Source organism: Mesocricetus auratus, unplaced genomic scaffold, assembly GCF_017639785.1.
Source record: "Mesocricetus auratus isolate SY011 unplaced genomic scaffold, BCM_Maur_2.0 Super-Scaffold_100676, whole genome shotgun sequence".
In the NCBI taxonomy this organism is placed as follows: Eukaryota; Metazoa; Chordata; class Mammalia; order Rodentia; family Cricetidae; genus Mesocricetus; species Mesocricetus auratus.
The window spans coordinates 36,249,815-36,262,556 of record NW_024429266.1 but is presented as its reverse complement, the minus strand read 5'-3'; the positions used below and the strand labels follow the sequence as shown (position 1 = coordinate 36,262,556).

The following is a 12,742-nucleotide window of genomic DNA, read 5'->3' as shown; positions in this document are numbered from 1 at the left end:
CTGAAAGGAAGTTTTGGTGGAAACATCTGAGGATATGGCTTTACAACTTGGCTCTTGAAATTATTTAATATTAAAGATTCCAAGCAGTCTACAGAAAAACAAGCTGGCCTGTGATGATTATAAAAAAGGCAGTTGTAGTGACAGGTTTCAAGAACCTTCCAGACAGTCAATGATACCCGTGTCTATCAGCAGTCCTCTGAGATGGGGATGTGTGTGAAAAACAAAAACAAAACCCTTAAACGTGTCTCTTGATACTTTACTTACTTGACAACCAACAATGTCCCTAGTCTGTCAATGACTGATACTAAGAACCACACCTTCCATTTCCCAGACTGGCTGCCCCTCCCCCCACTTGGTTGAAAACCCAGACAGGTGATTACATATAAGCAGGCAATGGAGTTGCTTCAAAATATTTAATACGTGTTAGACACGTAAAGTTACATTTTTATACAAAAATCAATACAGAGGAGGAGAAAATACTGTACAAAAACCTTATCAGCTCCCCCAACCTTTATACAACAAAGACTGGAGTCACCGTATCTACAAAACCATAAGGTCCTTCCACTTAAGAGCTCGTCTGTAAACTTTGTTTCATTAAACACTTTTTAAAAGCACTGTGTAGTAAGTTCTGAGCTAGAGCTTTTAAAAATATATCTTTTCTCTATAAACTCCGTATTTCCAAGCTTGAACTCTTCTGTGAAGTTCACCAAGCTTTTTTTTTTTTTTTTCCCTTTAGGGAATTGAAGGTCCCTTAATGTTCTGCTGTCCCAGAGTAATCACAGGGTAGAAGCGCTTCTTCTGTGCCAGAGAAAGGTAGGGAGAACAATAATACAAGTCTCTACTCCGGACGAACTCCCTCTAGTCTGAGGAAATCCTGTGAGGAAACACCACTCTGCGCGTCGATGAGGTTCTAGCTTTCATGAGAGTGTGTAAAGTCCCTCTCTCCCCCAAGATCGAACGGGGAACTCCCCTGCCTCGAGCCATCCAGCAGCTTCCTTTCTGTGCTGCTGGCAGAGGAAAGTCCCTGTCTGCGCCCCCAAAAGTCTCAAGCCCCGGGGAAGGGGTGGTGCATTCCAGAACCACAGAACAGTCTCAACACAAGACAAACTTACACACGGACACACACAGACACAAAATTTAACGATCGATCGTCCTCTTCCGATAAGCCTCCAACTCTAGGTCTCTGCGAGACTCGAGAGCCACGGCCCAGCCGGGCTGCCCCGTTCGGGGCCATGTGCTGCCCGGCAGCAACCAGTCTCCCCTACGCGCCCAGCGCCTACGGTCTTGGCTGGTCCTCGAGGCCGGGAAAGGCCACGGCCGCACTTGGGGGACGCCCGCTGCTCAAGCTCCAGCCGCTCGGGCCCCGGGGACTCAGAAGGCCACGATGGCTGTGCTCCAGGGGCTCATGTCTCTCAGCACCGGCTTGTCGCAGCAGATCTGCCCCGGCTCGGCGGCTTCCGGGCCGCTCTCCTCCGCCTCTTCTCCCTCCCGGCCGACCGCAGGGCTTTTTCGTAGGAGTCCCGAGAAGCTAGACCCGAAGATGCTGATGAGGTTTGCCACGTTCCCGGTCTCCATCTCCTCGTCGGTGTCCTCCTCGCCCGTGCTCGGCTGCTCCTCCGAGTTCCGGCGCGGTTTCTTGAGAGGGGTCGAGCCGGGCGCCGCCGGGCAGCCAGCGCGGCCACCACCCACTCCCGCTGCGCCGCGCTTCCTGGGACACGGGGCGGGTGGCGCGGGGGAACCGTCCTCGGCTGGCTGCTCCTCCCGGGCCGGGGGACAGCCGCACGGGCGGCGCACTGCCCGGGGCCCCTCGGGGCACGTGTCCGAGCCTCCTCCAGAAGCCACCGCGCGCGGACGCTCCACGCGGCCCCAGGCAGCTGCCGCCGAGTCTGCCTCTCCGCCCCGGAGAGCGTCCCCCGCTCCGGCCACTGCGGCCACCGGCTCTGAGCTTCCCGCTCCCGGCGTGTGGCACACCGAAGGGCGCTGAGGCTGCGGCTCGGGCTCCGGCAAGGCGGCGCGGGCGGACGGCGGGGGCGGCTCTCCCCAACCGGAGGGTGGCCCGGCCACCGGCTCTCCGGGCTGCTGAGGCGGCGGCACCGTCGGGATACCCGTAGGGCCGGCCAGGTAGAGGCCAGGGCATGGGTCACTCAGGTAGACCTGGCGGGCGCTGCGCAGCACCAACGACACCAAGAGGTTCTTGTGCAGCTTGATGCCGCCGCGCTGGACCCGCGAGTTGTAGATCTTGCCGAGGGAGATGCTGACGATGCGGTGAGCCTCCAGCTTGAACTCCATCCTGCCTCCGCTTCTCGAGAGTGGCGCCTAGGGGATGGGGTAAACGCCGAAGCTGCGAGAGGAGAGGGAGGCGGAAACAGGATCGCTTCTGGGGTGCACCCTCGGCAGCTGAAAGCTCGGTGGAGAAAAGACCCGGTGATGCGTAGTCCCCTCCGCCTCTTCGCCTCAGACAACAATCCCGATCTCGGTCGGACGCTAAACTGAGCGGAGCGAGCCCGCACAGCGCCTTATATAGACTCCTCGAACGCCAATCACAAAGCGCCGCCAACCGTTCTGGGCGGGCCGATGCGCCTCGTGCGCCGTCCCCAGCCAATCGGAGGCGGAGGAGGGGCGCCAGGGCCGGTTCAAACGTTAGTCCCGCGGAGCAAGCTCTTAAAGGGGGCGATCGCCGGCGGCCCAGGAGCCAAGTGCGGTAGGATTTGGGTTCAGAGGTAACAGGTGAAGGTGAGTGAGACCCACAGAACTGTCTGTCATCAGGGATTCCGATTTATGAGCTGTCTTGGCCAAACTCACTAGAACCGAACTATTGGAACTTTCGTTCGCTTAGAGTGCTGGAATCTACTGCATAGTAAAGTTCGATTCCTTTCATGCGCAGTTTCCAGCTGCTCACACCATTTCTTGGCAGGAGTGGAAGCTACGGCAATACATACAAGGCAGGGACAACCCTGAGTGAATAACAGTACGAAGTATTTGCGATATTATTTTGGAGTCAGCTCCTTTCCCATTAGTATCACACTCTAAGCATTTGACCACAAACAAAAGGGGAGGGAGGTTCTAGAAATCCCCAAGCTTCTGGCTTATCAAAGACCGGTGTTCAAGTACAAAGTCTCACCTAAAGCTGGCATCTTCCACTTCGTTCCCTAAATTCTCAGTTGTCACATAGATTAAATGGAATAAATAGAAGATGTTACCTACTTCTTCGTAGTGTTTGCTTGTTTGGTTGTTTTTATTTGTTGTTTGTTTTTTAGCACAGTGACTGACTAATCCACACTTGGGGAAATTTAGTTCCCATAGTGATGTTGTAAATTTGTTTTATGTCAAGCTAACAACATGGAGAAGGGTGTTCGTCCACTGAGTCTTAAAAGTACCTGGCAAAAGGGCCACAAGATTGTATTAGTGCCTGCTGACTTTGTAAATTACCTCAGAGTCTTTTAGTTGCAATTCTAAAAAGGAGAAATCATGTATACACCTACTTTATTATACAGAAGATGAACGACAACTCTTAGACACCATAAAATTAAGTACCTTTTCATGGGGTCTGTGTGCAAAGTTGACCTGATCCCACAATAGGGTTTCTCCCAGCAATGTGTTTATATAGAAAAAAATATAGTGAGAAGTAGACTTGACCACAGGAGAAGCAGCTTGGTGAGGTACTGATAGAGCCTGCTGCATTACAAATGACCTATTCAGGGGGACACGAGAGTGTATCAGGTAATAGTGCATCTCATGTGTACATTTATCAATGCCACATAATAAGTGGTGCTTAAGACAACCGTACAGTGATATACCATGCTCCTGTCTAACACAGCTTGCTTAAACTTACCTGCCAACTGACGACCCATCTTGAGTGGACTCAGTGAATTGGCTAATGACCATGGGCAGGTGCAGGACCTGAGTCTTTCAAAGCTTTCTTTCTTTCTTTTTAACATTTATTTATTTATGTATATGAGTGCTCTGTCTTCCTGTAAGTCTGCAGGACAGAAGAGGGCACCAGATCCCATTCTAGATGATTCTGAGCCACCATGTTGTTGGTGGGAATTGAACTCAGGACCTCTAGAAGAGCAACCAGTGCTCTAAATGACTGAGCCATCTCTCCAGCCCCAAATCTTTATTTGTTTTAATCAGCATTTCTTTTAAATATTTATTTATTTTTGGTTTTCCGAGACAGGATTTCTCTGTGTAGTTCTGGCTGTCCTGGAACTAGCTAGCCTCAAACTCAAGAGATCCACCTGCCTTTGCCTCCCCAGTGCTGGGACTAAAGGTGTGCAACACCACACCCGCCAAACATTATTCTGATTTTATTTTTAAAAGTCAAAGGACATCAACCCCGTTCCTACCCAAATTTTCTGATAAACCTGAAGACAGCAGGGTTTCATGGGGACCCAGGTATTCCTACTAGGGCTTTGAAGCATCTTGGGAGGGCCACATCCGCAGGCCTCACCAGACTCTTGACAGTCAACAGGAACAAGTTCGAGAGCTTTTAAAACACTGTTTCAAAACACAATGCTTACAGGGACAGGCTCCTGGGGTCAGAATCCCAGCTCCACTTCTTACTTGCTAAGTACACTGTGGAAGTTATTTCGCCTCTCTTTGATTCGGTCTTTTTCATTTCATTATAGAGATAGTAATAGTACCTACCTCTTAGAGCTTTGTGAGAACAAAACATTTCCCACGCATATAAAACTCTTCACACAGCACTGGGCACATGTACACTATCAATACACTTTAGTTATTAGGACTTGCTACCCTACACTTGAATTTGGAGCAACAGAAGGGCCTGGAGAGGGACGGAACACAGATGGAAGTTTGAGTAAGGAAAGTGCATTTGAAGAGGTGCTGAGAGCCCTTAGGTAGAACCCACAGACTCTAAACAGCTAAGTAAGGATGGAGTACAGGGAGCATCTCATTTGTCAGGTTGCCAAGGTGATGACAGTAAGTCATGGATGCCTCCACGAAGAGATGGGGCCTCAGGGACCCACTAAAGATTTCCCCATAATAAGAGAACCACAGGATGGATTCTAGAACAATCAGTATGCAGGTGATTGCTCAACTAATAGTACTCAACTATAAAACTTCTGTGAATGTTTGGGCAAAGGATTATTGAGAAGGCCTGAACTAGAAAGAGTGAAGAAAAATAATAAATAAAGGGACAGGGCTGGGGAGGTGACTCGGTGAGTCAAAGGCTTGTTACTTAAGCACAGAGTCTGGCTCCCCAGCAGTGGTGCATGCCTATAACCCTGGGCTGGGGTGCAGAAACAGGCGGCTTCCAGGGACTCACTGGCCAGCCAGTATAGCTGGATTGGCAAGCTCCAGGTTCAGTGAGAGACTCTATCTCAAAAAGTAAGATGGGACTCCAGCATAAATAGCGGAGAAACTCACGAGGTCCCACCCCAAGCTGAGGAACTTCTGGCAAGTGATGGCTTCTAAAAGAGGGAGATGTGACCCCTGGTAGGTTTCCCATTCTCCAGTGGGTATGCAATATGGGCAGCACTCCGTGGACTCAGTGCTGAGAAGAGGGATGTGATGATAAAGTTGGGAGAAGGGTGTGGGGTTCCAGAAGTTGGAATGGGGTAAAGGACACTGAATGTGATCTAAATACTTCATACTTGTGTATGGAATTACCAAAGAAAAGAAGAAGAGATTAAATAGGCGGAGTGTGATTGAGGAAGATACTGGACTCTGGCCTCCATGTAAGAATGCACAGGTGAGCACATGTGCACACATACATGTGAGAGACAAAAACCTCCGTTGATGGAGTGATGATCCAGGATGCTGCCCACCATTGGCAGGTTGCTGATGGGGCCTGAGGTCAGGCTTTCTGACCCATCTGAGCCGAACTATCCCACCATTAACCACTGTATACTTTATAGTCCTTCATTTTCTCCTTTTTTGTCCAATACCCTCCCAGCTTGTGCCCTCATCAAAGACAGGGACAGTGGAAATACAGAATGACTGATGGGACACAGACTCTAACCATCAAAGTAGGTGCTGAAGCACTTTCAACGTCAGGTTACAGAAGGCTCCTGTAGGACAGGCAGGATGGCAGGAAGGGGAAAGAGCTGGAAGTATATCCTGTCAGCTGACAGGGAGCATTCCAGTATTGTAACAGTCAGGGTGGCCATGGTGGCACATCCAGAGGGGTGGCATGTGTGTATAATCTCTAATATAAGGCTCACCAAGCACCATGATGGTTGGTCCCACAGAGAAATTATAGACGAGTAAATTGAGACTCTGAGAGGCCAATTTCTCAAAGTTGTAGAGCTGTATAAATTGGGATGGTAGTATTCAAACTTGAATGTGTGAGGCTCTGGGCTGTAATGCCTGAATCTACGCTCATTTTCTGGGTGAGCTTCAAAAAGTTACTTACTTCACCTCTAACGAGATGGGAAAGCTGCATCCTAGTTTTGGGCCTCAGTCTATCATGTAAAATGGGACAAATAAAGGTACTGGTATTGCTTAGTTCAGGCTGTGGCACATATAGGCACTTAGGAAGCCTGACCTGTTGCTATGGTTACCCTTTTTATTTCACCAGGGCCTAGCACATCACGGGGGCTTGCTTAGCAAATGTCAGCTAACTTGCAACTGTGCTTTCGCCATTCTTGCCAGGATTTCCTCTAACTCCGAGCCAACAGAATGGACTCTTCAGAATCCATCTCTCAAGGGACCAGGCACTTGTGACCAGGAAGCTTCTACACCCAAAGAGGTGGGGACACAGTGACTATGAAATGTGCCAAGATACTAAGCATTTAATTTTATTGACTTAAATCAATTTTAAAATCAGAACATGACGTTTCTCCCTCTCCCCCAGAATCCATTTACTGTGTCATATTTTTGAAGCTTGAAGTGATATGCGTGACAAATACAAAATACACAGCAGGTGTCAGGAACTTACTATCAAAAAGAAAATGTAAAATGCCTCATTAATACTGTGATGGCAGAGCACAGTGGGGCATACCTGTGATCCCAGCACATGTGCTGAGGTACCTTGAAGAAGGAGGATCAGTGAAAGCCAAAAGCTACCCAAGACTACATAGAGAGACCCTGTCCCAAACAAAGCCCCCTCCCAAATCACAACAGAAATCATAATAAAATGTTATGATAGCTATGTATGGAGACAGTAAAATTTTTGCTATATTAAGTTAAATAAAATAATCTAAACCCATTAATATATGTCATATCATTTAACATTGTATTATATATGTATAGGTTAATCATTATATTATTATGTAATTATATTATAATTGTTTTATATATATATATATATATGGCTCTAGTTCTATTTCTATTAGACAAAACTGACCTTGGGACAATAAGGAGGTAGGGAAGCATAGCCATGTAAATATGCCTGAGCGTATTGTGGGTAATTGGGTAATTAACAAACGTCTTTAACTGGAGAAGAGAGAAAGAACAAGGAAGATAAAGTAGAAAGAAAGTGAAACATAAAACAGTTGCAGCGTTAAGGATAAAATCAAGGGAAAATATAAACCCTGCCATATTTGCAGCAATATGGAAATAGTCCATTGGATACAGAAGGTGAGAAGTCAAGGCTGGGAGAGCACAAGCCTTCTTACCTGGACACAGCAGCACACAAACCTCCCGAAACCATTTCGATTTAAAATGCAAATGTGCCAACAAGGTGTTGTTGCACACACCTGTAAGAGAAACATTTTGAAGGTGGAGGTCTGATGGCTGGAGAGATGGCACAGCAGTTAAGAGCACTGACTGCACTTCCTGAGACCTGGGTTCAACTCCCAGTACCGATGTGGCAGCTCGCGATTGTCTGTAGTACCAGTTCCAGGGAATCTGACAGATGCACATGCAGACAAAACACCAATGCACAAAAAGTAAAGATGAAATTATTTAAAAAAAAAAGACTTTAGGGTAATTCTTGGTTACATAGGGAAATTCAGTTTGAGGCCAGCCTGGGCCACGGGAGAATTTGTTTTAAAAGCAAGCAACAACACAAGACAATATGCAAATGTGCAAATAAATTTCTGAGGATGCTCACCCTCCTGGGTTGCTGGAGTGGACATTTTCTTTAGTCTTGATGTCTACCCAAGAGGTATAGGTCCATTTACTTTTTTTTTTTTTTTTTTTTTTTTTTGGTGTTTTTCGAGACAGGGTTTCTCTGTAGCTTTGGAGGCTGTGCTGGAACTCACTTTGCAGACCAGGCTGGCCTCGAACTCACAGAGATCCGCCTGCCTCTGCCTCCCGAGTGCTGGGATTAAAGGCGTGCGCCACCAACGCCTGGCAGGTCCATTTACTTTTAAGGTGCCATATTCTTTCCAGGAGATGGACCCACCACAAATGGCTTGCCATGACTGCTGTAGAAGGGGGCGGGTGTGTGTGTGTGTGTGTGTGTGTGTGTGTGTGTGTGTGTGTCCATCTTTCTGGCCTGTTCCCCAGAATCCTACACAACACAATGTCAAAGACAAACTGCAGGGACTGTGGACAGAGCTGGAGCCCACTGACTACCCTGGCAGTTCTCACAGACTAAGTTTGGGCACAGGGAAATAGGAGGTGCCCAAATTCTTGTGCAAGTGGCTAGTAACCTTCAAAACTTAACTGCACATTAGTATCCCCTACAGAGGCCTTCAGCATCCAGATACCCAGACCCTACCAGATCCCTTAAATCCGAGGCTCTGTGGTGAAAGAGTTTTGTGTCTCAAGTTTTCAGAGCTCTCTAGGTGATCACAAGGAGAAGAGTAGCCACGCTGATTGTTTTTGGATCAGATCTAACAGTTTAGGACCTTCAAATCTACTCCTCTGAGAGCACAAATACTCCATCTGTGTCCCAGCTAAATAGCCCCACTTAAATGTATGACTCTTAACAGAAAGATTGATATGACTTCAAGGTCAGCCTGGGTAACTTGGACTACAGTGTGAGACTCTGTTTCAAAAAAGATTATCTCAAAAAAAAAAAAAGTATATCTTGGGATACAGAAATGGCTCAATGCTTGGTGCACAAGTAAAGGACCTGAGTTCGAATCCCCAGCACCCCCATAAAGTCTGTTTATGGCAGTATGCTTTTATAACTCTAGAGCTGGGGACAGAGATAAGTGGATCCTGAGGACTCCTGACTGGACTGTTTAGCTGAAACAGTAAGCTTCACATCTGGTACCTGTACTCAGTCCAGACCCTGTCTCAAAATATAAAGTAGACAGCAGAAGTCAAGTTCTGGCTTCCAGCTGTGCCCACATGCACACATGCCTAGCTCTAACCATGAAAGTATATCTTTTAGGGCTGGGTATGAATTCAGCTACAGAGTGCATATTTAGCATACCCAAATTCCTAGTATGATCACTAACACCCAAAATAAAAGTGTACATCTCATTTCCTATCCCCTCAACCAAATAACCTCCCTGCGTCTACCCTACTTCTACACATCATTTCTTTCAGGAAGCCTTCAGTACCATGGTGTTTATGGTCTACTGACCTGTCCCTCCCTCCCTCCCCCCTTCCCACCCTCTCTGTTTCTCTATCTCTCTCTCCCCCCAGACAGTTATTTGTTATTTAAAACCACCACCTTGTGGTAATACTTCTATATCTGCTCTGCAGTTTATTTAACTTGCATATCATACATTTAACTGTTTTATAGCCACATTTATTTCCCCTGAACAGTATAAAGTGCTGGAAGATGCTACCATGTACTTGTCTGCACCCCCACTTCCCTGTTTACAGATGTGTGGTTTGATTACTGAAAAAGCAACAGAGTGCCTGCTGGTTTTATTCAACACCGACTGCGGGTCAGAGATGTGCTGAAAGCGCAACTGAGTATCAGCACCTTATTGTTCAGCCAGTAAGAAGGTCTGCCCCCCCACTCCTACTCTAGCTGCTGTAACCAATAGGACTTTCTAATTCACCACTCAGATCCTGTTTAGACCAACACAGCTGATCTCAACTCGAACATGAATGCTCACGCGAAAAACCCCAAGCATCTCGTGCTCATTTTGACTAAGCAAATTCTGAGTATTTATTTATACAGAAATTCCGTTAGTATAAAAGGAAGTTTCAGACCTGCTGTCTAACCCAGAGCAAGTGTGTGGATTAGCATGTAAGACACGCTGAGCTCTTCTGAGGGCAAATGCTTGTTACAGGCAAAGCTCTCATCTCCTTCCCTTTACCACTATCATCTTATAAAAGTCCTCACATTCAGCTTCCCAACTCATGAAAGGAAGGGGAGAGAGAGAGAGAGAGAGAGAGAGAGAGAGAGAGAGAGAGAGAGAGAGAGAGAGAGAGAGAGAGAGAGAGAGAGAGTTAACATGAGAATTAGTCAAGGGAGAAAAGATTGAATCAGTAATGATTAGTGCTTCTCTTTTAAGAAAAATAAAATCCTATTCCACTTGAAATTTGCAGGCAAATGGATGGCTCTAGAAGAAACCATCCTGAGTGAGGTAACCCAGTCACAAAAAGACAAACATGGTATGTACTCACTCATATGTAGTTCCCCAGAGAAGGGGAATGGGATGAGATCTCCTGAGGTGATTGAGAGCATGGGGGAGGGAAGAGGGAGATGGGAGAAAGAGAGGGGGAGAAGAGAAGGGGAGAGGAGGACATAGGGGAGGGGGAAGATTGAGTTAGGATAAGAATAGAGGAGAGCAGGATGAGAGATACCATAATAGAGGGAGTCATTATAGGTTTGAGGAGAGATCTGGCACTAGTGAGATTTTTCAGAGTTCTACAAGAATGACACCAACTGGCATCGAGGCTACCTTAAACGACTTCCCTTGATAATGAGATTGATGACTACCTTATATGCCATCCTAGAACCCTCATCCAGTGACTGATGGAAGCAGAAGCAGACACCCACAGCTAAACACTGAACTGAACTCCTGGAACCCAGTTGCAAAGAGGAGTGATGAGCAAAGGAATCAAGACCTGGCTGGTGAATCCCACAGAGGCAGCTGACCTGAACAAGGGGAACTCATGGACCCCAGACTGGTGACTGAGAGGCCAGCATGGGACTGATCCAGATCCCCTGAAACTGGGTGTCAGAGAGGAGGCCTTGACAATCTATGGGACCTTGAATAGTAGATCAGTATTTATCCCTGGCATACAAATGGACTTTGGGAGCCCATTCCACATGGAAGGATGTTCTCTCAGCCTGGACACATGGGGGAGGGCCTAGGCCCTGCCAGGGATGATATGACAGACTTTGAAAATCCCCCATGGAAGGCCTCACCCTCCCTGGGGAGCAGAGTGGGAGGTTACAGGGGCTGGTGGGGGGCAGGGGAGGAGGGGAGAGAGAGGGAGCTGGGAGTAACATGTGTAAAAAGTTAAATAAAATTAAAAAGAAAAAGAGAAAAAATAAGATCCTATTCCAGTCCTACCCCCTTCACGAGCTGACCTAACACATAAAGAGTTTCAGAGTCCCAAAGGGCTTCTGAGGTCAGAGTCCTGCTGCATGGCTTTTGGTCAGTCTATGTCACTTTCTGTTTGTTTTTGAGTCGGTTCCTGCCCTGATGGAGTAAGTGTGTGTGTGTGTGTGTGAGTGTTCTGATGAGTGGGTCTGATGGAGTAAGTGTGTGTGTGTGAGTGTTCTGATGAGTGGGTCTGATGGAGTAAGTGTGTGTGTGAGAGTGTTCTGATGAGTGGGTCTGATGGAGTAAGTGTGTGTGTGAGAGTGTTCTGATGAGTGGGTCTGATGGAGTAAGTGTGTGTGTGTGAGTGTTCTGATGAGTGGGTCTGATGGAGTAAGTGTGTGTGTGTGAGTGCTCTGATGAGTGGGTCTGATGGAGTAAGTGTGTGTGTGTGAGTGCTCTGATGAGTGGGTCTGATGGAGTAAGTGTGTGTGTGTGAGTGTTCTGATGAGTGGGTCTGATGGAGTAAGTGTGTGTGTGTGAGTGTTCTGATGAGTGGGTCTGATGGAGTAAGTGTGTGTGTGTGAGTGCTCTGATGAGTGGGTCTGATGGAGTAAGTGTGTGTGTGAGTGAATGTTCTGATGAGTGGGTCCGAGTGGGATCATTGTTAAATGTGTCAGAGGTGAGGTGGTGGAGCCTGGGTATGCTTAGTCAGTTTGCCCACAGTATGAACAAATGCGATTTTTCAGAAAGCCCCTGCTAGCTCTTTTTCCATTACCAGGACTATTGGTTTGCTAGGCTTTCCTTTGCTCTGTTGTAGGATTTTTTTCTTGGTTTTTTTGTTTGTTTGTTTTTGTCTTTAAGCGATTTTTGGGGATTTATTTTTTAAGTATGCGTATATGGGGGAGTGGGTGTGTCTGTGACAGATGAGAGCGGGTGCCTGTGGAATCCAGAAGAGGATGTTGGATCTACTGGAGCTGGAGTTATAGGCAGTTATGAGCCACCTGCCATTGGTACTGGGAACCAAACCCAGGTCCTCTTCAAGGGCAGTGCCATCTCCTAGCTGTTGAGCCGTCTCTCCAGCACCATGTGTGATTTTAAAATATTCCGGTTGCTTCCTGGACCAACATTATGTTTGTTGATGTGTTTCTATTAATAAGTGGGTTTTTAAAGTGTGTGTGTGTGTGTATGTATGCATGTATGTATGTATGCATGCATGTATGTGCCTGAAGAACCAAAAGAGCCCCTTTCCCTTTCCGTCCTGTGGACGGGAGGAAGGCAGAATGAAGGAAAGGCTGTGGCTTCTCTCTTTTCTTCATGGGATCTAACTGGAGTGGAAGGATTTGACAAACAATTAACAACGCTCCCTCCTCAGCTGCTGTTTCCCAAAATAGCATCTCCTTTGCTGGCGGGGTAGATGGGCGCCTTCGGGG

At 47.3% G+C, this 12,742-nt stretch overlaps 1 protein-coding gene across 1 annotated transcript; it reads right to left on the bottom strand.

The window, feature by feature from the left end:
• Positions 1-399: 399 nt before the first annotated feature.
• Ier5 (immediate early response 5) lies at positions 400-2,507 on the bottom strand. Its single transcript, XM_005071304.4, has one exon. It carries the CDS (start codon positions 2,287-2,289, stop codon positions 1,372-1,374), a length of 918 nt encoding a protein of 305 aa, XP_005071361.1. The 5' UTR covers positions 2,290-2,507; the 3' UTR covers positions 400-1,371.
• Between the last annotated feature and the right edge of the window lie 10,235 nt (positions 2,508-12,742).

Coding starts and splice junctions, on each gene's coding strand:
- Ier5 (XM_005071304.4), bottom strand. CDS start 2,289: ATGGAGTTCAAGCTGGAGGCTCACCGCATCGTCAGCATCTCCCTCGGC.